Source organism: Typha latifolia, chromosome 8 (assembly GCF_019914945.1).
Source record: "Typha latifolia isolate L0001 chromosome 8, TyphaL0001v2, whole genome shotgun sequence".
In the NCBI taxonomy this organism is placed as follows: Eukaryota; Viridiplantae; Streptophyta; class Magnoliopsida; order Poales; family Typhaceae; genus Typha; species Typha latifolia.
The window spans coordinates 4,094,910-4,121,438 of record NC_133093.1 but is presented as its reverse complement, the minus strand read 5'-3'; the positions used below and the strand labels follow the sequence as shown (position 1 = coordinate 4,121,438).

The 26,529-nt window shown below is 35.0% G+C and overlaps 2 protein-coding genes and 1 long non-coding RNA gene across 3 annotated transcripts; 2 read left to right on the top strand and 1 right to left on the bottom strand.

Annotated features, from left to right (window-relative positions):
• Window positions 1–957: 957 nt before the first annotated feature.
• Window positions 958–2,099, top strand: LOC140793627 (ethylene-responsive transcription factor 3-like). Its single transcript, XM_073145216.1, has one exon. The coding sequence runs from the start codon at window positions 1,206–1,208 to the stop codon at window positions 1,821–1,823; it is 618 nt and encodes a 205-aa protein (XP_073001317.1). The 5' UTR covers window positions 958–1,205; the 3' UTR covers window positions 1,824–2,099.
• A 9,591-nt stretch (window positions 2,100–11,690) lies between these two features.
• Window positions 11,691–13,042, top strand: LOC140794111 (uncharacterized). Its single transcript, XR_012110064.1, has 2 exons — window positions 11,691–11,956; window positions 12,735–13,042. It is a non-coding gene; the product is annotated as an uncharacterized lncRNA (long non-coding RNA).
• Window positions 13,043–25,212: 12,170 nt separating this feature from the next.
• LOC140793712 (non-specific lipid-transfer protein-like) lies at window positions 25,213–25,560 on the bottom strand. The gene has a single exon (XM_073145368.1). It carries the CDS (start codon window positions 25,558–25,560, stop codon window positions 25,213–25,215), a length of 348 nt encoding a protein of 115 aa, XP_073001469.1.
• Window positions 25,561–26,529: the final 969 nt, after the last annotated feature.

Genomic DNA, 26,529 nt, shown 5'->3' with positions numbered 1-26,529 from the left:
AATGTTCTTTATGTTAAGGGCTTGAAAGTAAATCTTCTGAGCATCAGTCAATTTTGTGATGAAGATTATGAGGTAAAATTCTCCAAAAATGATTGTACTATTCTAGATCATGGTGGTAATGTTATATGTTATGAATCTAGAACATCTGATAATTGTTATGTTGTTGGAAAGTCACATAAACTGAAATGTAACAGTGCCTCTTTCGACATTGCAGATCTTTGGCATCAACGTCTTGGACATGTGAATCACAAGGAATTATTTACTCTGTCCAAACAAGAAGTGATAAGAGGAATACCTAAGATGAAAGAAATGTCAAAAAGGGTTTGCGGTTCGTGTCAAATTGGAAAACAAACTAGGATTTCACACAAGAAGGTAAATGCAGCTACCACCGACCGTGTGCTCCAATTAGTTCACATGGACTTGATGGGTCCAACAAAAATGGAAAGTCTTGGAGGTAAACGCTATATTTTCTTAATGGTCGATGATTACTCTAGATATACCTAGGTTGCCTTTCTACGTGAGAAGTCTGAAACCTTTGAAGTTTTTAAATCACTATGCTTAAAATTGCAGAATGAAAAATCTACTACCCTAGTTAGGATTCATTCTGATCATGGTAGAGAATTTGAAAATGGAAATTTTTTTAAATTTTTCTGATCAGAATGAAAGTTTTTTCTTTTTATCTTCTACAATTGTTGGCCTCTGACTCTAACGGAGCTTTCTGTAATAATAGAAGTTAGTTTATAAAATTCTTCTTTTTCTAAAAAAAAAATGTTTAGTTAGTGAACTTTGCTGGGAATAGAGTTCTCAATTTGAAGCAAATAAGGGCTACAAAACTTATTTTTTAAAAGAAAAAAGCAAATTCCGTACAAACTACCCGACTCCAGTAACCCGAGTGAATGTTGTTTCGAATGAACCTGCCGTAAAATATTCGAAGCCTGCCAAGGGGTGTTTTGGTCATTTTGTTCCTCTCCTCAATAAACCAAAACAAAACAAAAGAGGAAAGAGGAAAGGTGTAGAGAGGTAGGAGAGGAAGGCAATTAAGTCAGTTGGGCCGATCTTAAGCAATCCGACAAGGAAGAGGAGGAGGAGATAAAGAAATAGCAAACGAGATGGAGATCTCTCTCCTCCTCTCTCTATAATCATCTCCTCCTCCTCGCTTCACAGAGGGATCGAGAAAACCAAACTCCTTTGTTTACTTGTCAGCGATGGGGAAGGCGATGGCACAGGAGATTCCAGCCCCGACGGGAAACGGCGGATCGGAGCAGGAACCGCGTTTCCGCGGGGTCCGGAAGCGGCCGTGGGGCCGCTTCGCCGCGGAGATCCGTGACCCGGTGAAGAAGACGCGCGTCTGGCTCGGCACTTTCGACTCTGCCGAGGACGCCGCGCGTGCCTACGACTCTGCCGCTCGTGCCCTCCGCGGCTCCAAGGCCAAGACCAACTTTTCCTCTCCCGTTCCTGTCGGGATGGGTGTTGGGGGCGTCGCCCTCCTCCGATCCGCTTCCTTGGCTTTGCGCCGCCCGCCACCGCTGCCGCAGCTTCCAGCGAGCAGCAGCCTCAGTTCCACCGTGGAGTCACACAGCGGGCCCCGGATGCAGGATCGGACGCCGGCGAGTCTCCTACTCCGGAGGCCTCCGCTGCTGCCGGTAGCCGGCGAGGAGGATTGTCACAGCGACTGTGGCTCGTCGTCGTCTGTCGTCGACGATGATGGTGGCGACATCGCCTCTGCTTTCCGGCGACCCCTGCCGTTTGATCTCAACCTCCTTCCGGTGCCTGAAGACGGCGACGGCGAGGATGATTCACCTGCCACCGCCCTCCGCCTCTGATGGTGAGAGATGAAAGAACAGGAAAAAAGGAATAATAATAGTTGCATCTTTTCTTCTCTCTGCCGTTTATTTTGGTCTTTACTTCTGTTGTCTTTCTTGCATGAGGTTGGATTTGAGTTGGGAGTTCGAGGATCGGATAGTATTGGAATGAATCTGATGCTTTCCTATAGATCTGCTTCTCCTCCTCAGTCTATCCCTCTTCTTTGTACAAAAAGAGCATCTTATCTAATTTCATGAGTGAAAAAAAAAACAAAAGTACCGTAATTTACCTCCTCAGGTTGATCTTTTTATGTATCTGACATAATTTTAGCTGTTCAGGTTGCATCTTTATGCTTTGTGCATGAATTTGGTAATGGTGATCCTTACTCAAAATGGTCTGAAGAGGTTGATGTTTAGAAATTAGTAAGAAGTAGATGTTACTTAAAATGCATGTCCTAGGACCCGGATCTGTTGAATTTGCTAGGCTGTGGTTTGGATATTGCTGTTTGTCGCTTCTAACGGTAAACTGAAAGTGCAATTCAAGAGTTGTAGTTCAAGATTGACATTTGTCAGAAATATAAAATATTGATTGATCATTGATTAAATTAAAATAGGGGCTTTCAAGTTTTAAGAGAAGTAGTAATTTAGAATTATGTTATTGACCTCTAGATCTGCTATTGTTCTTGTCGGAGAGATATTAAGCTTGTTTCTTGATTTGTTCTCAATCGTATCCTTGTCTGTCTACCGTGGAAGGTAGTATATTTGCAATCATGTCCATCTCCTGATCTTCCAATAATCTTCTTGGAAGGATGTAAAGTTTATTTTGCCTATTTTGTTCCTTAAATGTAACTTCTTTTTCTCTTATACTCTATTAGAGACTTCATTGATATGACATATTTGTCTTCAAGGACAGGTGATCTTCATTCATTAGCACAATATGATGCCAATATATGTTCCTTTTTTCCTGTAGTTGTTTTGTGACCAGAGCTTTTTTACTCCTTTATTTCTTTCAATCAAAAGTTGGAAATGCTTTTAATTTTGATTGTCAATAATAATTGGTAGGCTTTTATTAGTGCATGCACGCCACTTATGTTTGACGACGTGACTCCTTGTTGCATGCACTCCACATGCAGAGGGTATATGAACAATTACCCACGTGAATCTAATAAAAACACCCTATTGTTGCACATTATTAGTTGGCATATGTCGGTTAAGTGTGAGATTAGCAGAAATTACACATGTGTAACTAAGAAAATGCATTTATGTGATTAGCTACTTAAAGATTTGGATAGAAAAAATTGTATGTGTATACTTCTAGTTCTGGTTTTGATTACCATTATTCCATAAATAAGAGTTGTTTCTATATAGTGCACGTGAAACTTTGACATAACTTTCTTCATCTTACAATGTACTATAGTAGATTTAAGTATGTCTACAAATATGTATTTTCTTTATTGATCCATTTGTGCTGTTTTGTTATATTTAGATTTGTCATATCTAAAACATCTAAACTATATTTTGCACCATGGACCCTATGTGCGTGCATAGGCACCCATCTAATGTGTAGGAGGCAGGAGCAATGCAGTCAGTTTCTTGGCCACACACATGCCAATGCCACTATCTAGTATATTTGTTTCTTGCTATTTTATATCATGGAATGTCAAACCTCAATATAGGTAATAACGTGTAATCATGCTGTGAAATTTTAGCTTTCTGTCAGATTGAATTTTGAACTCACTGTACACTTGTGTGCTTTTATTTTCTGATTTGACTCTTAACCTTCTTTTTTCCATAGATGATATGGAGCAGGTTGCTTCTACCTTCTTTCCTCCACAGACATTTGTCCTCAATGCAATGCACATAATTTCTGTTTTCACGGAGTAAAATCTTGCTACAAATAATACACTAAAAGACATTTTGTCGTATTGCGTGGCAGCATTTAGTATGCGTATGAATTTTGATCTTTATTATTATGGGAAATTTTTATTTCACCCCTTGCCCTTTCCATTATTTGCAGTTTGACCCTACCTTTTTTATCCTTCTTTTCTTATTAGTATCTAAAACAACGCTCTGGGTTATAATTAACCAGCGAGTTAGTACCTGTTAGAGAACATTATCTCAAGATTACTTGAAGAGTACTATGGTGATATTACTGGTAGAGTTTTGTTAGATGATAATTCAAAAATTGAGGGGTTGACTTGGATTGGCCAAAAAAGCAATGTGCGAATCAGAAAAATCTTAAAAAGAAAGGGGTTGGTATTTGATAGCTCTTTAGTTGATAAGTTGATACAAAGCAAACTGCAAAGTTGAAAGAAGTAAAAGATCTTGGAAATGCGGAAGAAAAGCAAGTTCTCTCTATATATGGAGTTGTTTTGTATGCCAAATAACTATTTATATATTTTTGTCAAAAGAGAATATTGTGAATAACTAGTAACTGTTGTGTTTAAGAATAATGTTCTAGGGATTGATAAGTCATATACGAGTCCTTTGTAGGTTAGCCTTATGCAAGACAGGGAAGGGACTGTAATCACATAACCTAGGTGGGTGCAGGATTGCATCTGTCAACAATGTTTTTCAATGTGCTTCAACTCTATAAAGAAGTTATGAATAAGCTGGTTGTAAATGATTATTTGGTAATATTATATTTCAAGATTACCTATGCTCAGTTTTGTACAGAGAATTTTATTGTCAGATTATTGTGTTAAGTATTTTAAAAATTGTTTATGAGGATGAATGAGCTTAGTCCTATATAATAAAAACTATAATCTCTAGTTGTGAGTCAATATCATTTTATCTTGCATGTTTTGTAATATCATCTTGATGATGATCTTTCTCTTAGTTGCCCACCTTACTGAAGAAAACATCCTTTAAGATGTCTTAGCAAAGAATGTAATCTTCATCATTTTCTTCATATCTTCTAGTCTTTAAGGTAGCATGTGTTGGTTGATAGGTGTTAATACTTAATAGTATGCTTAAGTCATGCTGAGTTGCATCTTTCCCCATTCTTGTTGCTTTTAAAATTAAATAGTTTCTGGTCAACACGGTGGCTTATTTTTTTCACTTATTTGCTTGTTTTGAACACCTAACTTCTCCTCCTCTGCAGTTGATAGTCTTGTGTTTCTGTCTATCCTTTGTGCAGTTTGTATGTTGGGTAGTTTGCAAATTGCTAGAGTAGGATTGTTATGTAATCCATAAATTTTTGATGTAAGGTCACCCATGTCTCATAAGTAGTTCTAAGCTTTATTAAGCAGTGGTAACATTTGTTAGATCATATAAATCTAACAGGGTAAAGACAATATGATCTGTTTCCTTTATCTTTTATGGCATTAATTTGATGTTTGATTAGATGAAATTTATTGTTTACAATATATTTTGTAATATAAGATCTTGTGTAAACTTTGATAGTGCGTTTTACTTTGTGGTGCTAGGAGGGTAGGATTTGACTCACTTATAAAGGTTTACTATGTAGACGTTGTCAGAAGTAGCGTTCCATGACATGGAATTATTCTTTTGATGAAGTATTCTGAGGAATAACAAACTATTATGCTCTTCATATATGAACTTTTGTTGCAAATGCATTTTGCAGAAGTTCTGATTTGATGATTTAGAATCATTTTGCAATCAATGTTTTAGAAGGCGGCTGTGGTCAAGGGATTGCATACTGCAGATTGTATGGGTGCATATGCTGATCCATATGCATCTGACTTTTATTATTTAGTATTACTTAAAATGATAAATCTGTATAAAGCTAGGTAGAGCATTGGCATACCAATCTGTATAAATCTGTAATGTGCTTCAACTCTCAACATCGAGTTTGAATAAGTTGGTTGTAAATAGTAATTTGATGCCAATAGGTTTAGATTTCAATCTTCTTTGATAGGTTTTTTTATTCACAGAACTCTATTGTGTAATTATTGTGGTAGATGTTTTTTATCCTTGATTTGTGAGGGATGAATGAGATTAAGTAATGCGGACATCACTGATATATTACGCAGGCGCATATATCAGTGTAGTTCCTCCTTTAGAAAATTAGTCTTAAGTCAAATATTTTTATTATATATTTGCTATTTATAGTGTTTAGGGTTATATTTGCTTTTTTGCAATTGTTTAAGGTGTTATTTGTTTATTGTCATTTGTAAGGTCTATAAATAGGCCAACTGTATACTCAATCGGGGTTCATGAAGAAATAAAATTTTTTTTTGAGATTCCAATATGAGTTTTGGGTGTGAAATCCTAATTGAGAATGGAGGTGTGAAACCCCATTATTTTTCTCTTTCTTTCACCATCATCGTTCCTAGAATTTTAACGATTCATTTGTTTCACATTATTTTGGTATCAGAGCCAGATTTTTTAGGATTCAAATTTTTTCCAAACCATATTTTCTGTCTCCATTGCCCATTAAATTTTCCGTGCTACTCATCTTCCTCAACCTTTATCACTAATTCCACCGTATATAGATGGCCCGCCTTCCAAGTTCTATGTCGCTCTACACTTGTCCTTCATTCGACACTTGCATCACGAATGTCAAATCATTACCGCATGAGAAGATTGCTGTTGTATAGGAACGAGAAAAATTAGTTATCATTTCAAAACTGCGAAGCAAGATCCAACCAAATGTGGAGTGTTTGTGCATCATCCAATAGTCTATCATCACCTAAATCAAGTAATCAACATTTTTCCTTGCCATAGGTGAGCAATAAAAAAAATCATCAAATTTTCAATATTTAGAAATTTTTGAAAATTTTATTTTTGGCTCTTAATTAATGTTAGAATCCTAACAAATTCCTTTTTTCCTAAGCTTCCTACTAAATTTCCTTTTTCTTCTCAACATCCCAACAAATCCCACGTTTCGTAAACCTCTACCAAACTGAAACTTCCTACCAAATTTTCTTTTTTTCTCAACATCCCAATAAATCCCACCTTTTCTAAATCTCTACTACCCTTTTTTTTTTTCTTCTCCCTCCAATATTCCTAATTTTTGAAAATTTTCATCCCTAAATTGAAACCAACTCATTGAAATCAACTCCAAGCCCAGACCCATTAGCCACTCAACCCAAACTCACTCACACCTATTAACCCAAATACTTCTAACCCAACCTAACCCCATTAAACCCAAAACCCATTAAACCCAAAAACCTATTAATCTAACCCCTCAACCCGTTAGTCATCATTATCTCAACCCGTTAGCCATCTTCATCCCCAACCTCCTCTCACCTCACACCGACCCTTAGCCCAATTCCCTAATTCCTTCTTTTACTAGACTCCTCATAGTCAACAACTTCTCCACTGATGTTGTCGCCGCAAGTAGTGCTCTCCACTAATGCCGTCATCACCAGTGTCGCTCTCCACCGACGCCAACATCGCTAACCCTGCTCTCCGCCATCGCCAACGCCATCTTCTCTGAGCTCCGCCGCCTATCGTCGCCTACTTGCAACCGCCAACCCATATCCTTTACTATTGCGTCCCCATCGACTTCTTCTCTCGTCCCCATAATCGGTGTCATTTCTGAAACTAAAGACAAGCCTTGACATCATGAAGATTTGGGTGTGAAAACCTAGTTTGAGGGTGAAAGTGTGAAACCTATCCCTAAGCATGATGATACTTGGTTTGACTGAGAACGGTAAAAGCCTGATCGACTAGAGAAATATGAGAAAAGTCTTAGTCCACTGCTCGAAGTCACTAAGGAAAAGTTTTATCATTATAAAAACTTGGGTGTGAAACCTTGCTTGAGGGTGGAGGTGTGAAACCTATCCATGAATCTAATGATATTTCGCTTAATTGAAGTGACTTGGGGTGTCAGAAAACTGTGAGACTGGAGCAACTTGAAGGCTGCAAGGGACATACTCGACAGAGTCGAGTTCTCTCCCACTCGGAGAGTATAATGCGGACATCACTGACATATTATGTAGGCACATGTATCAGTGTAGTTCCTCCTTCAGGAAATTAGTCTTAAGTCAAGTATTTTTATTATACATTTGCTATTTATGATGTTTAGGGTTATATTTGCTTTTTCGTAATTATTTAGGATGTTATTTCCTTATTGTCATTTGTAAGGTCTATAAATAGGCCAACTATTTACTCAATCGGGATTAATGAAGAAATGAAATTTTTTTTGAGATCGCCAATGTGAGTTTTTGGTGTGAAACCCTAATTGAAAATAAAGGTGTGAAACTCTATTCTTTTTCTCTTTCTTTCACCATCATCGTTCCTAAAATCCTAACGATTCATTTATTTCACATCATTAAGTATGACCCCCTTAATCTTACTTTTATATTCTTTCCTTGCATACTGTTGTTAATGTGTATTTTCTATCGTTGTAGCTGGTTAACGAAGCATGCGTACCGTTGTTAGATATCTACTAGAGAAAACATCAGTTTAGATTGTTTCACTGCCTTCCATTGTTTCACTTTACATCAATTTGTTTCCAGCGTAAGCATGTACTGGATGATGGGCGTTCTTGTCAGCCCACCTCCTAAATTGTGCTGAGTTGCATCACTTACCCCTGTTTTTAGTTGCGTAGACAATGAAATGTTTTCTCTCTAGCATGATCGCTTACCTTTGATAGCCATATATTCTTTATATGCAGTTTCATCCATTTACTTGTTTTGAACACCAATTAAATTAGGCAGCCTTTTCGAAAACAATAAGATTGGTTCATTGTATAATAAGAAATTATTTTTTTAGTATCAGTCTTCTTATATTAATATAGCAAGTAAATAACTACTTATCTCAATACTACTTTACTAATACTTCTCTCTTATCTTTTATATTTAATAATTATTATTTTACTTTTGAACAAACAACTTAATTATTATTTCAAGGAGAAATTATATTTTATCCATCTGTCATTACAGGCCCAAATTCATCATTTTATAGTTTTATTTGTGTTATTTTATTTTCTTATGGTTATATTCAAATTAAAATTGTTAGTTTTTTTTTTCATCTTATGATTATATTTGAATATAAAGATATTTATTAGAGACAAAATTGTAGATAATTCAATAAGATTTCGTTGTATCTAAAATAACATCGATTAAATTTTAGATGATCAAAATTTAATAAATATATTTAATATATTTGTTATTTGAAATCTGATTGTATTATTTTAAATCTATTAAAAACTTATTCAATTATTTATAATTTTGTTTCTAATAAGTATTCTTAAATTTGACTTGTATAAGGGGTAAAATGTTTTCCCTTTATTTTAATCACTCTCTTTCCTCTTTTCTCTTCTCTTATCTTTCTTCCTCTTCTCTCATCTCTCTTCATCTATCCATTGTAACGGATATCTTAGTTATTTGTCAAACTGTTATTTTTAACTTTATATCATACCTAGTATAATTATTACATGTTCTACTGGTTTGTGAAAAATATTGTAACACGTATACTGCTATAATTTTTCTTATGTAGGTATAACAAATAAGTATAGTTATACTAATATATAACTTCTTTTTTTTTGGTCATTTAAGATGCTATAAATAGGATGGACAAAGAATCAACTCTCCTAAGATACAAAGGTACTAAGACCCTAACAAGCTTTAGCCAATGTAGTAAGCTACTTAGTCTAAATTTCAAGATGTACAATGTACTATTGCTCCGAACTAAATATCACTGAGACCTGTTTCAAGCCTTCGCGCTTCCAAATTGCTCTTCAAAGCTAACTGCAATGCCGAGCCGTTTAACCAAGCCATCAAACCACTAAATAATTTGAAATGAATTTAGGTCTATCATACGGATGTGTAATGTAGTTTCCCTTTATTTCAATCACTCTCTTTCCTCTTTCCACTCCTCTCTTTTCCCCTTATCTATCCATTGTAAAAGGTATTTTAGTTATTTGTTAAACTATTATTTTAACTTTATATCATATCAAGTATAATTATTACATCTTATACTAGTTTGTAACCTTTCTTATGTAGATATAATAAATAAGTATAGTTATACCGGTATAGAACTTATTTTTATTATTCAAGAGCCTAAAGGCTAGATATAGGTTGGACAAAAGGCCAACCCTCTTTAGATATAGAGGCACTAAGATCTCACCAAGTTTTAGCCAATATAGTAAGTTATCTAGTCTAGGCTTTAAGTTGTATGTGTCGCTAAACTATTGCTTCGTATTAAACGTCGTCAAGACCTACTCCAAGTCGTCGCGCTGCCGAGCTGCTCCTCAAAGCTAACCACATCGCTAAACAATCAATTGAGCTGAGCCGTTGAGCTAAGCTACTAAATCACCAAATAATTTTTTTTATAATAATTATTTAGGGTTAGAGCCGATCTCATGACCCTCTTGGTCATAGGAAAGTATACCAGTATAAAATTTATTCCAAAATCTTGTTCACTTTAGGAATAAGGGCAATTCTAAAATAAGAGGGTAAGGTTTAGTTTTCCTTTATTTCACTCTATTATTTTATCTTTATATCATATTAACTATAATTATTACATATTATACTAGTTTATAAAAAATACCATAACAACTTATACTTGTATAACCTCTCTTATGCATGTGTAACAAATAAGTATAGTTATATCTGTATAGAATTTATTCCACGACCTTGTTCACTCTAAGAATAAGGGCAATTCTAAAATAAGTGGATAAAATGTAGTTTCCCTTATTTGAGTTAGTCTTTCTTTCCTCTTTCCTCTTTCCTCTTCTCTCTTATCTCCTCGTCTATCCATTATATATGGTATTTTAGTTATTTATTAAACTATTATTTTATCTTTATATCATATATTAAGTATAATCATTACATATTATATTAGTTTATAAAGAATACCATAACAAATTACACTAGTATAACATCTCTTATGCAGGTGTTACAAATAAGTATGGTTATACTAGTATAGAACTTATTCCAAAACCTTGTTGAACTTAGGAATAAGGGCAATTCTAAAATAAGTAGTCGTATTTCTTATTTCCAAAATTAGGTATTTATTCTAAAATAAATTTTTCTATATTTATTTATTGAATGTAATATAAAGTGAAAAAATTATGAGAAAATATTCATTATTTTTTTAAAAATTATAGTGAATACTTTTTGATTTGATCTATTTGTAGATTTACGAGATAAATATCAGGTCAAACTTGGTAATTGAGTTAGCATATGATATAAGATATAAATTTGATAATTATAATGAATACTTTTTGATTTGATGTATTCGTAGATTTACGAGATAAATATCAGGTCAAACTTGGTAATTGAGTTAGCATATGATATAAGATATAATTTTGATGAGTAGTATTTATATTATAAAATAATAATATTATGATAAATAATATTTGTATTATAAAATAAGATATCTTATTTTAAAATAAGAAAAAATTTATTCCTAAAATAAATAGAGCTTAGTGACGAGGCCAAAGTAAATATCCCCAAACAGTTTGTCATTCTTGCCACAACATAAAGCATTCAAGAAAGTTTCACTCTGTTATGTTGGAATTATCCATTTGCAGCCGATTCTTTCTTATATTTGTACACATCACCATCAAAATTATACTTTGTTAGGAGCATTTCCTTTTCGTGTAATTCTACCAATTCCAATGTACTATTTATCTAACTCCATATCAAATTTAGCCCCTTTTTAGAAGCTTGTTTTGAATTAGCTGCTCACTGTGGCGCATTCATTTAGGGATAGTAAAAATTGATTCTACTTGATAACCCAATCTAACAACTTGATATGAATAATTTGGGATTTAGTCTAATTGAGTTTGGGTCATAATAAAATTACCCATCTAACCTAATTAATAATTCATGTTCGGATTTACACTGACCCATCTTATCTGAGATGACTCTTTTAATTCTATGGGTAGTGTGAGATCAGGTCAACTCACAAACCCAATAATCATATATATATATATATATATATATAGTACTGATTTTTAATCCTAACTCTCTTGTTAGATTTGAGAAATCCCAAAGCTAGCTGTCATCTTCCCAATTCTCAAACCCATCTTTTTCCCAAATCAAGTGCTAAGGACGATGGAGGATGTATGGGTGTGCAAGAGCCCTTGCAGATCAAAAGTGCACGCCTTCCATTCATTTGAGAACATTGAGGATATGTTGAGAGAGAGAGAGGCGAAAATAGACAAGAATGGGCTGTGCTGGAGGAGATCACCATAGCACATCGACCATGGCCACATGCCAGACTTTGAAAGCAAGGTGTGAAGCATGATGGGTAGACTACTACCGTCCAAATACTAAATTTTCTAATGATTTGCCATGAAACAGAATTTTTATCTTGTCGGGTTCTTGCCAAAGTTTGATCTTTGCTATTTTGATAGGTTTATGTCACTTTTCTAGTGGGTGGATCTTTCGGTAGACTTGATACTTTCGTATTTCTTTTGTTTGTGTAATGTTGCCTTGCCTAGGAGTGGTGGGAGTCGGTCTCAATCTATTTCGATTGGTTCTGAAAAAATATCTTCTTTCGCTATACATCAATTAGAAAGTTAGGTTTTTAATCTTATATTTTAGAGTTGTAATTGGGTTAAAACTTAGAAGTGATGAATCTGTAGCTTGATAATTCTTGAATCCATATTTTAGTTTGTTCAAGGGCGTGTGAAGTTAGTGATCTGCTTGTACCATATAAATTTGTAGATTATAGTTCTGAAGTCTAATTACACCAGCATTGATTTCCTCATAAGATTAGTAGTGTGCCTTCTTGTCTTCCTTGTAAGATTATTCGAGATAGATTCAGAGTAAAATGAATGTTTCTGATTACTTTTGAGAAGTTGACAAATCCAATCTTAGTATTTTTGAATCTTTATACATTTTCGGTAGAGTATTTGATCAATTATTCATGTTTGTGAATTTGAAGCACACTTTCTGATTCTATTATGTAGAGATCTATTTCCAAATTTAGTATTATTATATATGTATATGATCATTTTGCTGATCTCTTATGTTGTCCTTATTTTACGTTCTCTTTTGTTTTGTTCAGGCTTATGATCATTGGACAATAGGAGGCTTGGAGTGCTGCTGCTCGTCTTTATTCAGACTATTTGAAGTTTGTAATAGACTGAATTTAAAATTATGTGGTACTTGTGATGAGATTGTCGTTAAATTTGAAACTTAGAACTATAACTAGTACTTAAAGTTAATAACTTAATGACAGTGGTTAGTGCTATTTGCTTTTGTTAAAACTATTTGAAGTTGGTAATAGACTGTAAATTTTAAATATGTTGTATTCGTGATGGGAATTGTTGTTAGATTTGAAAGTTTGAGTTATGACTAGTATAATTCCACTTAGATACTTTGAACTATCACTATTTTTCATATACACTCTCGAAATATTTCTTTGAATTTTTTTTTTTTTTTGATTTAGAGATCTATATAGTTATCTTCATTCTTGGTTCAAGGGGGTATGTATGGATATTTTTCTTAGTTTAGGGGAGTATGGGTGATAAAAAATTTCATGTTAGCCTTATAGTTTTAATAGTTTATGATTTGATTTTAATGATAACAAAAAAAAATGAGTTAGCTACATTATTTTGATGATGATACCAAATAAGTTAAAATAATAATAATTAATTGAGAAGTTTTTTCTCTTTAATGTAAAAGTTGAATTAATTCTGATCGTGTTAGTATTTTGAGCATAACTTTTAATTCTTATGTGATATAAATGTGATTTATTTTTATTTGAAAAGAAACTCATCTATCTACATCTTTATTATAATATATAATTTAAATTCTTACATTTTGTTTTCCAAATTCATATCATAATTTAAAGATTACAAAATTATATTTTTAGCAAATATATTCTTGACATCTATGTGATTTTTTATTTATAGCTTTCTTTTATAGTGATCTAATAAATATAATATTTTATATGTGAAAATTACACTAAATGTTCTATAATTTTAAGATAAAATTATACTTGCAATTACCTAGAAATTAACTATTCATAATTGTTTTTCATAAAATTATTTAATTGCATTATCTTTACATGAAGTTTTGAATTTTTCATTATCATTGCAATTTTTACAAACTCTTGCATGCTTGGTTTTTATCTTTAGATTTAGTTTATAAATCTAAATCATCCCTCTCTTGAGTTGTCTAGTGGTGCCAATAGTTCAATATATGTGAAAAATAATAATAGCTAGTCTAGGGAATCTAAGTGGATTTATCCTTAAATTTAGTTACTTAAATATGGTGGTCAGTGCTTTTAAATTGCCACAATAACCATTTTAATTACTTTTAATGTTCTTTTGTGATAGAGTATTATTTTTTTATTGAATTACATTTATGGTTAAATTTTATTATTTTTATGTTATATTACTCTTTAATTGTGTTAATCATGTCATGTTAACTATTTAATAATTAGGTCGCGTTTATATCTAATAAATTTGACGCGTTCAAAATTGAGTCATATTCATATTAGGTTGACCCGACCCACATTTAAGCCCGACCTAAACCCCATTGCCACCCCTATATTTATTGTCCATGTAGAAATAAGGACTCTGTTATCTTTAGAGCCTTGCTGCCTCGAAGTGCCATCAAATTTTTCATGGGTGCAAAAGAAACTTTGCTTTTTATGCATCAATGTTTCTTTTACTACCAATATGGCTTTATACCTCTTGGTGCTATCATATTCTTTTAAAAATATACACAACCTGTTGTGAAGAGCTTCTCTGCTATAGGTAGACATACCAACTTTCATGTCTCATTCAACATTAAGAAGGCAATCTCTTCATCCATAAATGCTACTATCCACCTACAAAACTTCTTCAAAACATTTTAGCTCACTACCTCGAGTCAACAATAACTAATATAGAGAAAGAGAATAATTACTAGGAGATTTGGTAGTTCGGGTAGATCTCCTAGGAGTTAAAAATTTGTGGGGAAGAGATAAGAATACCTAGCTCGACTAAGTTTGAGATGTGAAAAAAAGGTCTCAAGTCAAAATAAAAAATCAAATCTAAATTGGTTTAGAAAATTGTATCACACTAAGGAGATGAAAATCAGAATGCTACTCTATTGATGAAAATCAAACTAGGTCGATAAGTGAAAATCTAAGAATAGAAGATGGAAAGTTGAGTAATAGTAGCGAAAGTAAAAGTATGACAAATCCAGTGAAAATAATTTTTTTAATATGAAAAAAATTTCTCACGTAGAGAAGAAAAATCTATAGACACACTTAAAGTAAATTGATCTTATTTTACCAAGCAATAAAAATAAGACTTATAATTCATATGTTTAAGTAACCTCTTGAATAGGTTTTACAAAAAAAAAATCTTGAATAGGACCCAAATGATTAACTATTCTTGTGCAAAAGATTGCCTACTTTTGTAAGCAGTTAGGTGACAAATTAACCTCAATTGTAATATGGCGATGTGGCAGTAGATGATGATGACGAAAATAATTCAGCTCCTCTGATATTGTTGATGATAAAAAACTTAAGCTCCAGCTCTGAGTCATATGATGATGGGTGTCCTCACAATTGATAGGAAATATGCTCCATAAGGGATCATAGAATTCATTAATGATTTACTTTAATTCCTCTGAGTTAGATGATTTTTCCTAAGCGTTTGGATCACTTGTAGAAAGATGAGAAGTATTAATGTTTCATAGGAGAATCCATCAATAGAAATTCTTAATTTTAAATAGGTTTCAGAATTTTCTGTTTGAGTTTTGCACACACCGTCCGGATGTCACTTATCCCATCCACACAATACTTAAATTTTCTTAAATGAATCATTCCGACTATCTAAACACACTTAACCCCATCTGAATACAGTCCTAAAGCCTTAAGCTTTAATCTTATTTCTTCTTCTTTTGATTTGATTTTTTCATATTATCTAATTTTTCGTAAGCTATGTGATGTGATGACCATATACAGAATCTAATTGGTACATCTCAAATAAAAATAATTTTATTCATGAATTTGCCATTATAAAATATTACTTTTATAATATTTTCTTTGACAATTTTGTGATAAAATATAATATTAAAATAATTCTCTAATGTTTACCAAATTTCGTGAGGTCAAGACATAGGAGCTTACTTTACACTTTTTGAATAAATTTGTACAAAGATCACAACACTAGAAATACATAACCTTGTGACACATTTATGTTGTAAAATGAATTGATTTTATACAAAATTTTCATCATAATTATAAATCAATTTTGTCTAAGTCAATTTTTAGCACATATGGCCAAGTAAAAAAATATGCAATAAGCTCTAGCATATCAAGACTATGAACACTAAGCAATAAATCACCAAACTTGGTCAAGAAAGCAAACATGTCAATATAAGCAATATAAGCAACAAAAGTATAATGTCATGAGTAATATAAGTCAACATACCAACATAGAATAGACAATCGAGTTCCATAAAGAAAGCACTACTATTCCCCCTCTACTCCTAGTCGAAAATAGAATAAGATCTACTCCCCCTTTTTCTTTGTCACAAATTGACAAAAGAGACCTAAACATGAAAGGTAACTATCCTAGGATGGAGGTGGGTAGTGCTGGTGAAAATTCAAGAGGAAGTCCTCGAAGCGGGTAGTCAAACAATTAACTAGCAATCCATCATGTTAAACTTGCTATCATTTTATGACACCATATGATCCATCTACTCATCCAACCATTGTGTTGATACGTCCAGTGTAATGCCCCTGCCTAGCGGACACGTGCACGCCCATGCACCCACGCCCCACATATGGCATGTGCAGCGCATGTGATAGGACAGACATGTTTAGCATACGAAGATACACCTGAACTCAACATAATCCATCCGAGAGATAAATCACACTATCAACCAAATAAACATGTTAATATATCAATATATATATATATATATATATATATATATGTTATCTCACATCTAGCTCATCTCACTTTCGCTCTAGAATGTTTCTTTAGGATATCTCAAATCGCTATGAAGTACATCATATGTAGGGGGTTAGAAAAAAAATAGAGCCATGAGTTACAAATTTAGTAAATAGACATTACCTCGAATTAGTGATGTTAAATAGAAAGTAATTTATTTATTGAATAATATAAATAAAAAAAGTGCATCATACCATGAATAAGTATATAAACATATTCTTAATAATATATAAATAGATAATAAGTTACATCATAAATAAGCATGTACATAGATCATCAATAATATATATATGTCTCTAGTGATAAAATCATACTATAACTTACTTAGATATATCAACATATCATGCATGCCGACCATGACTATGCTATGACAAATCAAATGCAACTAAAGATGATGCATGACGACTAATCGATAATCATGTATGTCAATTAGGGGTGAAAACGGATCGGATATGGACTAGATAGTACTCAACCCATATTCGGATTTATATTTTTAGTTCAGATATGAATATTAGATGGATAGCAAAGTTTAAAATCATATCCTAACTAAACAAATATGAATAATTTTCGGGTAGAGAGGATTGGATATTAAAAGTTATGATATTTTCTTTAGACATAATTAACATAAAAATATTAAGAGTTTCACAAAAAAAATTTTTGTATGTCAAATAATATAAAATTAAAAAAATTAATCTCTATAAATAATATATAATATATCATTAGTAACAATATCAATATTCACTATTTAAATAAGCAAACTAAAAATTATAAATAATTAAAAAAATATGTGGGTAAACGGATATCCGATATCTGTATTCGAATCTAAAAATTATATCCGACCTGTATTTGAATCTTTTTTTCAAAAAATTTATCCGTGTTCGAATCCGTATCGCAATCGAATTAGAATTTTTTATTCGAATCTGATCCAAATCGGGTTGGATAGCGAGTCGGTTCGGAGTTAATCCGACCCATTTTCACCCCTAATGTCAACATATGAAAGAATTGCTGCATTTCACAATATCTCAATTATTAATGTTAACTTTGAATAATATCATCATACTATATCACAATGCACAATTTGCACTCGGTATCCGGTCTTGTCATCCTGAGGATAACTTACCACATATGCCTTAGTAAATGACATGTATTCGAATATCTATTGTACACATAGACTATTGATCTCAAACGTAAGGCCATATGATTGCATCTTTGGCAATTAATATATAAACCACCAACCACATCCTAACCCTCGTGTCAACTCAAGTATCTTCACACTTTCTATCAAATATCTTATCAATAAAATTTATGCTTTTCATCTAAATGATATATCATATGTATTTATTCAGTACCATGACAAATCATAGAAATTAAAAATTTAGATGGTAAAAAAGTCAAGAGAAATATGATGCAATACAGTTTCAAATCATATATCTATCACATGCCTGCTCATGCTAGAGATAAACTCGATAATCAAAATAAGCATAAAATCCATCTCTAATCATTTCTAGATCATTTGCATACTCATGCCCGAGAATAACCCAATAAATTATATATATATATATATATATATATAATCATGCTAGAATTTAAAGCAGAATGTGTATAATAAAATATATAATATATCCTAATATAGGAAAGCTGCCTAAGAGGTACGACTACTCACAATCTGATAAGAAGACATAAAATATCCCTCACAACAATAACCAAGTGTCAATTCATAGCTAGCGGGATCAATAAAATTTCAAATAAGAGGTTCAAAATCTGAAAATATTTAGATAATATAAAATTAGTAATTTATCTAATTAAAATAAATTCATGTAAAATATTTTTAGGTTTAGAATTACTTTTATTTTTATTAACTAATTAGATCGTATTGCTTTGAAATGCTAGTTAGGAAATAAGGATAAAAATAGTTGCTCTCTTTTTACATAAAAAGATAAAATACTAAATATACATAATTATAAATAAAAATATAAGTGTAACAAAATATAATTATTGTTAATTTTGCTATTCTTATCTTGCTTGACTAATTAGGAACTACATATAAAATAGCCTTTACTTACTTCTAAACAAATAAATAAATAAGCCTATTGTTTCATTCTATACATAATACTATTATAAAAGATTGCTAGAATTATATACACATATCATGAATATTAGCGTATATATAAAAAAGTGATTATAATTAATAAAACCATGTATTAAATTAAAAAATGTATATACATAATGAATAGATATATTTATTTGCAAATTTTTATAACTATAATTAATTAATTTTATACTAATTATATATCTAATATCCATGTTACTAAGTATATATATTTTAAATAATTAACTGTCTAAAATATAATTTAAATTGGCTAAATAAAATAAGTAATTACTAGAAGGGAAAAAGAATTGGGTATATCATTGCTAGAGTGTTGGGCTAGTGGGCTTGTCCCAACACTGTAGCTAGCATAGCGTAGGGCAAAACGAAGAAGAAGAAGAGATAAAAGAGAAGGGAGGGGAAGCCGGGCCAGCGGGAGGGGATCGGTCTCCTGCTGGCCAGCCAGCAGCCTCTCGCCCGGGGTCGATTTCGATGAACCTGATCCCAAGGGAAGAGGAGAGAAAGAAGAAAAGAGAGGGGAGAGAGAGGTCACAACGCTGTGCAGAGTGGGGGGGGGGGGGGCGGGGCGGAGAACGACCATCACAAGGAATTAAAAGAGGCAGATATTAATAGACTACACTACAGTTACTATTTAGTTATCTAAAAATTTGAACACAGATGCATGTGAATGAAACTCAAAATATTGTTTTGCATCTTTAAGCATCACAAATTGCATCTTAAAAAAAGATTAATTTTTAAATGTCTAATATGACTCCATAACTAAACCTTTGATACGATTCGAACTTCACCGATGTCGTCTCGAGCATGGGTACACTTTAGGGGTATCTTTGTTTCTTGTTTTAGTGTTTAATTCTTAAAAAATAAGTTTTTTGTATGTCGCGTTCGAACGTAGGTGGAGTGTGTTCGAACGTGCTTGTGAACTCCTACATCAGGTTCACACATCTAGAGAGTGCAAAATGTGCGTTCGAACACCGCGTTCGAACGTGCTTGCATCACATTCGCACTAGAGAAGTGCGAAATATGCGCGTTCGAATGCGATCGGGCATGTTCGAACGCAGTCGGCGAAAATATATTGTTTAGGGTTAATAATTGCTATTTTTGAATTGTTTGGTTAGCCTCTAAAGGTGTGGATGGCAACCATGGAATAATAATTGATGAATTGAGTTCTTGCATTGTCTCCTTTGTCTTCTTCGCTCCTGTTCTCTCAATCCTCGGCAACGCCGCTTCTAACCTCTCTCGACCGGCCAATCACCCTAGTCCCTTAGAGGCGACCCACTCCTCCCCCTTCTTCCAATCTATCCATAAGACTCATCAGTTTGTAGAGTTTTCAGTAGTGCGCTCGTCTAGCGACGGAGTGTCTTTCCCACTTTGAGTTGCCAACTTTTAACTTGCAAAAGTTGGCAAGTCGAGTTGGGAAGGATACTCAACCGCTAGAATGTCTATTAATCCTTTGCTGCTCCCACGAGAGGTAAGACTTGCTTACAAAGCAGAGCTAGGCCAATGAAGAGCCGTCATCCTGTGTGGTTCTTGAACTATCTCTACCTCTCAATATCTCTAAACTGCCACAGCCGGTTGGCCTTCTGCGCTCATCTTGACTCGGTTGAGTCATGCCCATGGTCGATTGAGTCCGTCTATGTACTGTATCCTATTGTCTTGGTTCAGCCTCAATATCTTTGAACTCAATTGGGGTTCAACCCACCGCAACGCAATTTGGAATTTGGCTTCATTAGCTTGGTCTATCCCAGTAGACTCATTCCATTCGCGCGAGGGTGTGGGGCCACAAATCCGCTTCCTAGGCATTCAATTTGTTAGGTGTGACTCTCTTGCTTGGGAACTCATCTCAGGCTCGAGTTCAATTTTGTATAGCCAGCGCATGTCAGTCTCTCCAAAAGAATTCGATTACCCTTTCTCCAGCTTGAGCTTAATTTCCTTGGGTGCTTCCAAGTGGCCACCCCCTAGGTCAAAATTGCAACAGAATTTGGGTCGCACCTATGTAGTCAAGTCATTAGGATTGACTTGGCATGAGTCTGCTTCGTGCCCCGTTGTGCTTGCATCTAGGTTATCTTTGGGTGAGACCTCCAACTTGTTCACCCTCTTCATTTCTACCCTTTGTGTCTATTATGACTCAATCTTAGCTATTGACTCAAGATTTGCTGCAAGAAGGCAGTCTACATAGTCAGAGAAGAATATTCGTCAAATATTTGTTTGATCTACAATTTTGATATTAACACCCTTCTCAGATTCGAACCATAGCTAGGTCCAATCTCTACCAGTCCCAAACTTTGTAACCATAGCTGGGTCCAATCTTAGATTTGAACCATATCTTTGGGAGAGCCTAGGTCTGACCTGGATCACATCAGTGTCCTAGGTGGCCCCACCATTAAGTGCAAGGTAGGGATTCATCCTTGCTTTGGCACCTTCAAGCTAGTCTTCTCGTCCACTTCTCCAAACTGCCATCGACATGCCAGCGAGGTCAATCTCTACCAGTCCCAAACTTTGTATTCATCGGACTCCTAGGACGAAGTCCACTCCTTGAAGAGCTAGTGGGTACAAGTCCACAATGAAAGTGAAGTCTTGCGCTTGCAGCGGGCATTCCTTGTCATAACTCGTTGACCTCGAGTGTTGAGTCATCGCCTATTGTTAACACCAAGTCCACCATTAGCTCCATTATGAATCCAACCTCCTAGAGGAACCTTTTGTCTAGCAAGTTGTGGATACTCCCTATGTCTATCAAGATCTGAACCATGGCTCGCTTTATCATTCCTTCCACTCCCAATATTTTGGCGTTGTAGCTCCCAAGTACATGTGCAGCGAAGTCCTAACTACCATTTCTTTCTCTTTCTCTTTCTCTTCCTTCTCCACTACTAGTAGGCATGAGAGTTTGTGGGTCCTAGTGGATGCTTCAGTTGCAAGATTTATCATTCCTTTCTCTACCGGGTGGCTTGGCATGGGTCCCCTTTGCTCCATGCTCGTTGGTGCATCCTCAACTCGTGATGCTTCTCCTCCATGAGCAGTGCATCCTCCACTATCTCCTCTATAGTGCTTAGCCTTAGGGCCTTGACGTCAGCTTGGATCTCGCCATGAAGACCTAAGAGGAAGCCACTTTGTTGGTAAAGATTGGTCCATGGTGGATCGGAATAGCTATAGATGTGCTTGAACTCTTCCATGTATGCATTAATCGTCATCTTTTGGCACACCTTGCTAAGCATAGCGTGAAAGTTATCGTACCCAGTTGGACCAAATCGCTTGCACAAGGTATCGATGAAATTAACCCAAGTTCAGAGTCGACAATAGGAGCTCATCGAGCGAAACCATCACAGCAAGGTATTCTCAAGTTGGAATGACGCCATGACTACCTTGTGTTCCTTGGGTGTCCCTTGGGATTGGAAAAACTACTCCACCTTGAAGATCCACTTGAGTGGATCTCCTTCGTTGTGCTTGGGGAGGTCGAGCCTTGTGGTCCGACCCTTGAGTGCATTCTCCTAGTTCGATCAACCTCAAACCCAACTAGTGCAGGGGATGGGTGCATCATGGGTTGTTGGTGAGGTAGTATCTAAACTAGTGCACACTTTCGTGGTTCCTCTAACTCGTGCTCAGACTCCAATCCAACCCACAAGTCTGTGTCTTGGTTCATCCGAAGGTCCACATTCTCCTCATGCAACCCTAGCCATACTCTAGCCATGGGCCTTGGCTTCGAAAGGCTAGGTAGGATCGATGACTACAACATTAGGGTGTGGTCATGGTGATTCATCCCTTCTATCCGCATAGCAACCCTAGGTGTAAGGAGCTGAATCAGTTTCTTGTGGTTGTAGTTCATAGTCCTTATCATTTCCAACATGAGAGACTCCATGATTAAAGGTAGATTTGAACTCAACCAATTGCCTAAGCATCGAGGAGTTTCAATGATAGCGCGTCCCTTCGCTCTTCATTGCACATTGATGACTCCGATACATCCTCCTTTGTCATGCACCTCAAGGCCATAGATTTGGTGATAATCATCTCCATATGCGGTCCAAGGATCGACTTGCTCTGATACCAAGTTGTTATGACCACTCCGAAATAGATGTGATTTGGATAAATTTAGAACTATAACTTTGGAGATAAATGCTGATCGATCTAGCTATCTAAAAGACCTTAGATTCTGACAGATTAGCTCTTTGGAAGTTAGGGATCCAATACAACTAGAATTATGAATCGATCAAGAGATATGATAGAAAACCTACCCAAAGGTCAACAGTTGGTGGTGAGATGGATTTAGAAGGTGGATAATGGAGTTGTGGTTGGGGTTAGGTTATGGAAGGTGAAAAATGACTATGGTAATGTGATAAAACACAAAGCTAGATGAGGGGGCTCTTAGGGACAAGAGGAGACAATCGAGGGCGGTGGTGGCCATGACCTAGGATGAAGCTCGACGAGAGAGAGAGAGAGAGAGAGAGAGAGAGAGAGAGAGAGAGAGAGAGAGAGAGGTGCTTGAGAGGGAAAGATCTAGAAAGAGAGGGACTTAGGTCAAATTCTCATTCATTCAATAATAAAAATATGGTCAGCACCTAAATTTATATGTGGCCATGGTGCAAATCTGTTTGGCTAGCTTGATTGTATTAATCCAAATCAACATAACCTAAATTACAAGCTAAAAGTAAATGCATCTAACACATCAATTCTAAGGTTAGGTGTGCATAAGTGATTCAATGGCTACCTAACTTGACTCGATCAGCCTAGCTTTAAGAGCTAGGACCCAACTCATCTAGAAGCTAACCACAATTCAATGATAGCAATTAATAAATTTAAATGTTAACTAGTCAAGGTGGTTGGATGTGCCCCTGACCCTCTTCCATTTCCCAGCCCAATCTGATTAGGCTCACCCATTTGGTCTGTTTGTAACATCAACTAGGGAAATAGGTAAAAACATCACATAATAAAGATGATATAGCTCTTGAATTATTGCACATGGATTTGATGGGTCACTGAACTTAAAGTCTTGGAGGCAAATGTTACTTATTTTTTATGCTTGATGATTATTCTCATTACTCTTGGATTGCTTTATTACGTTAAAAGTCTGATATTTTCAATGCTTTTAATATTTTTTTGTTTATAGTATATTGGATTTTTTTTCCTTAAATTTTCATCTTAGTCCGATTCTCATATTGGAGGTAATAATTTAATATTTGAGAATATGTTCTCTAGTAAAAAATTCTCTTAATGTCTTTGATGGAATAGATTCAAATTAAATTGTTGAATAAATTTCTCTCAAAAAGTATTTATTATAGAAATAGTAGATTGGAATTATTATTGATGATAATTTTATCTTAAATGCAAAAAAAAAGTATGTTGGAGAATAATCTGGAAGGGAAAAGAAAAAATTAGAGTTATTTGTTGCTATAGAGAAGAAGGAGATGGTGTAATTGTTGTTTGTTGCTATAGGAAAAAAGAATAAAGAAATTGATATTTAGTAGTTTTCCTGCTTACTTGTGCCATTTTTTTTTATAAGAAATAACAAACACAAAAGATAAAAAAAATGTCACAGTAACTTATATCTTCATAAAAAGATATGAGAATATTATAATAATTTTATACATAGAATGGGTAAATTGCAATCGGTAGGTATGGGCGCAAAAATGAAAATAATATTAGTTTTTTCCAAATTACCCTATTATTATTATTATTATTATTATTATTATTATTATTACTACTACTACTACTACTACTACTACTACTACTACTACTACTACTACTACTACTACTACTACTACTACTACTACTGTTATCAATCCATTTATTTTCTTGGGTGTTAAATCAAGCCCAAGTTTATGATTGAATTGCTTTTTTTGTTCAACCTTGATTAATAAAAGCATAAATGTTTTCTTTTTCTTGTTTGCAAAAGTCCAAGCTCGTCCTTCTTTGAATCCGAGTTAGCCAAGCTTTTTTCGGGCCAAACATGTAGCTGAGCTGGAGTGACAAGATTATTTCCCAAAAATTATTTATCGCGCACTCTTTGGTTATGCATGTCTATATTGAAGTTTATTGCAGAAGAGGAACTTAGAACAAGCAATACATTACTTTGTTTAACACAACTCATGGCTAATACAATCTCTCATCTACATACAGTACTTATGCATTCAAATGAAGACCAACCACATAGCTAGGCTCCCTCCAAGTAGCATTTTCCAACAGCCATCTTGCTTCACCATTCAGGATATACTGCAGGCCATAATAGAAAAAAAAGGACTTATCAAGTTAGAAGGACAAATTTTACGTTAAAAGTTTAAACACCCAGGTGAACTGAAAATGCTAAATAAATGTTAAATCATTTTTCCGGATCCTCTCAAATATCCTATAAATATTTGCGGCTTAGGTTTTGAAAAGTTAGAGCTATATAGGTTAGATTTGTAACAAGATGCCTACTGTCTTGTCTTCCTATCATTTTGTTAGCCTTTTTTACGCTTTTCTTAGAATTATTACAAGGAGAAGAGAAGACGCCATTACATGTTGCAATTGACGTTAGGGCTGATCGGGATGTTAAGGTTGAGCTTGCAGAAGGGCGGGAGGCGGCGGGCTCGCTCCGGCTTGACGCCGAAGGACGGGCCAGTGTCCTTGAGGCACTGACACAGTTGACGCCGCATCGCCACCGTCGTCGCCATCTTCTCGAGCGCCTGTGCACTCTTGCAGCACTGCAGGCTCGGGCCGGTCGCCCCGGTCCCGATGAGGTACGCCCCGCACGGAATCAGCGCATTCACAGCATCGCTGCAAGAGACGGCGGCGGCGGCAGCGGCGGCGCTGCATGAGGCAACTAGGAGGAGCAGAATGGCTGCCAAACGTATAGCCCTCATGGCGGCCTTTTGGCGTAGCTATCCTAATTAGAGACTGGTGGATCGAGTACCTGAGTTGGTGATCATGCAAGTATTTCAGGAGGAAAGAGTGATTTTTATACGTGAAGGGGGTCAACGAAGTAGGTGTATTGGCTTTTAATTGCTACCGGCCGACCTCCAGTTTAGGACCCATTTGTGGGGTCTTTGTAGGTTAATTTCAGGTGGAATACGAAACTAGTCACAAGGGCCAAATTGAAAATATTTAAAGCTATCCACGACTCACATTCATCGATCCCAAACATTAACGTGAAAAGGATTCAGAAAGATTTGAACTTCCAATTTTAAAATTTTAAATTCTATGTCCAACAAGATAAACGCTGATGAAGATATGCTGCTATCTTTGATCACCTCAGCTCAAAGAACTCAGAAAACTTGGCGAAGGCTTTGCTGCAACCGTAGATCCTGAAGCACTACCTCGAGATCCCTACCTATGGCACGGAACCTTGCCCCTACGTGTAGAATACTTCGTCCAAAACTGTTACTCCTAATTAAGGATGTAACTTACACCGTGGAGTTAATTAGGAATTAGAAAAACCTAGAGCTTTTATATTGAAACTGGATCTTTCTAATTCGAATCAAACTCCACACCAATCATGAATAAGACTTGCATCTAAGATCAAACAACTACATCCCTCGGTGATTGTATCTTATTTTTTGATCGTGTTAAAGCAACTGGTTCGTACAATGTCTTGACTCTTTCCTATGACATTAGGGGTGGCAATCGGGTCGGGTTAAGTGGGCTCGGGTTGGGTCAAATTCAGATCGGGTCAACTTTACCCTAACACTAACACGACCCGATTAATAAACTGGTTGCATTTAGTAAACACGAATACGACCTAATTATTAAACGGGTAATATGACACGACCCGTTTAACCTATTTAATAAACGGGTCATGCTAATATAACACGTTAATACGACCCGTCTAACTC

What these genes read in the sequence shown, in the direction of transcription:
- LOC140793627 (XM_073145216.1), top strand. Translation starts at nt 1,206, where the DNA reads ATGGGGAAGGCGATGGCACAGGAGATTCCAGCCCCGACGGGAAACGGC.
- LOC140793712 (XM_073145368.1), bottom strand. Translation starts at nt 25,560, where the DNA reads ATGAGGGCTATACGTTTGGCAGCCATTCTGCTCCTCCTAGTTGCCTCA.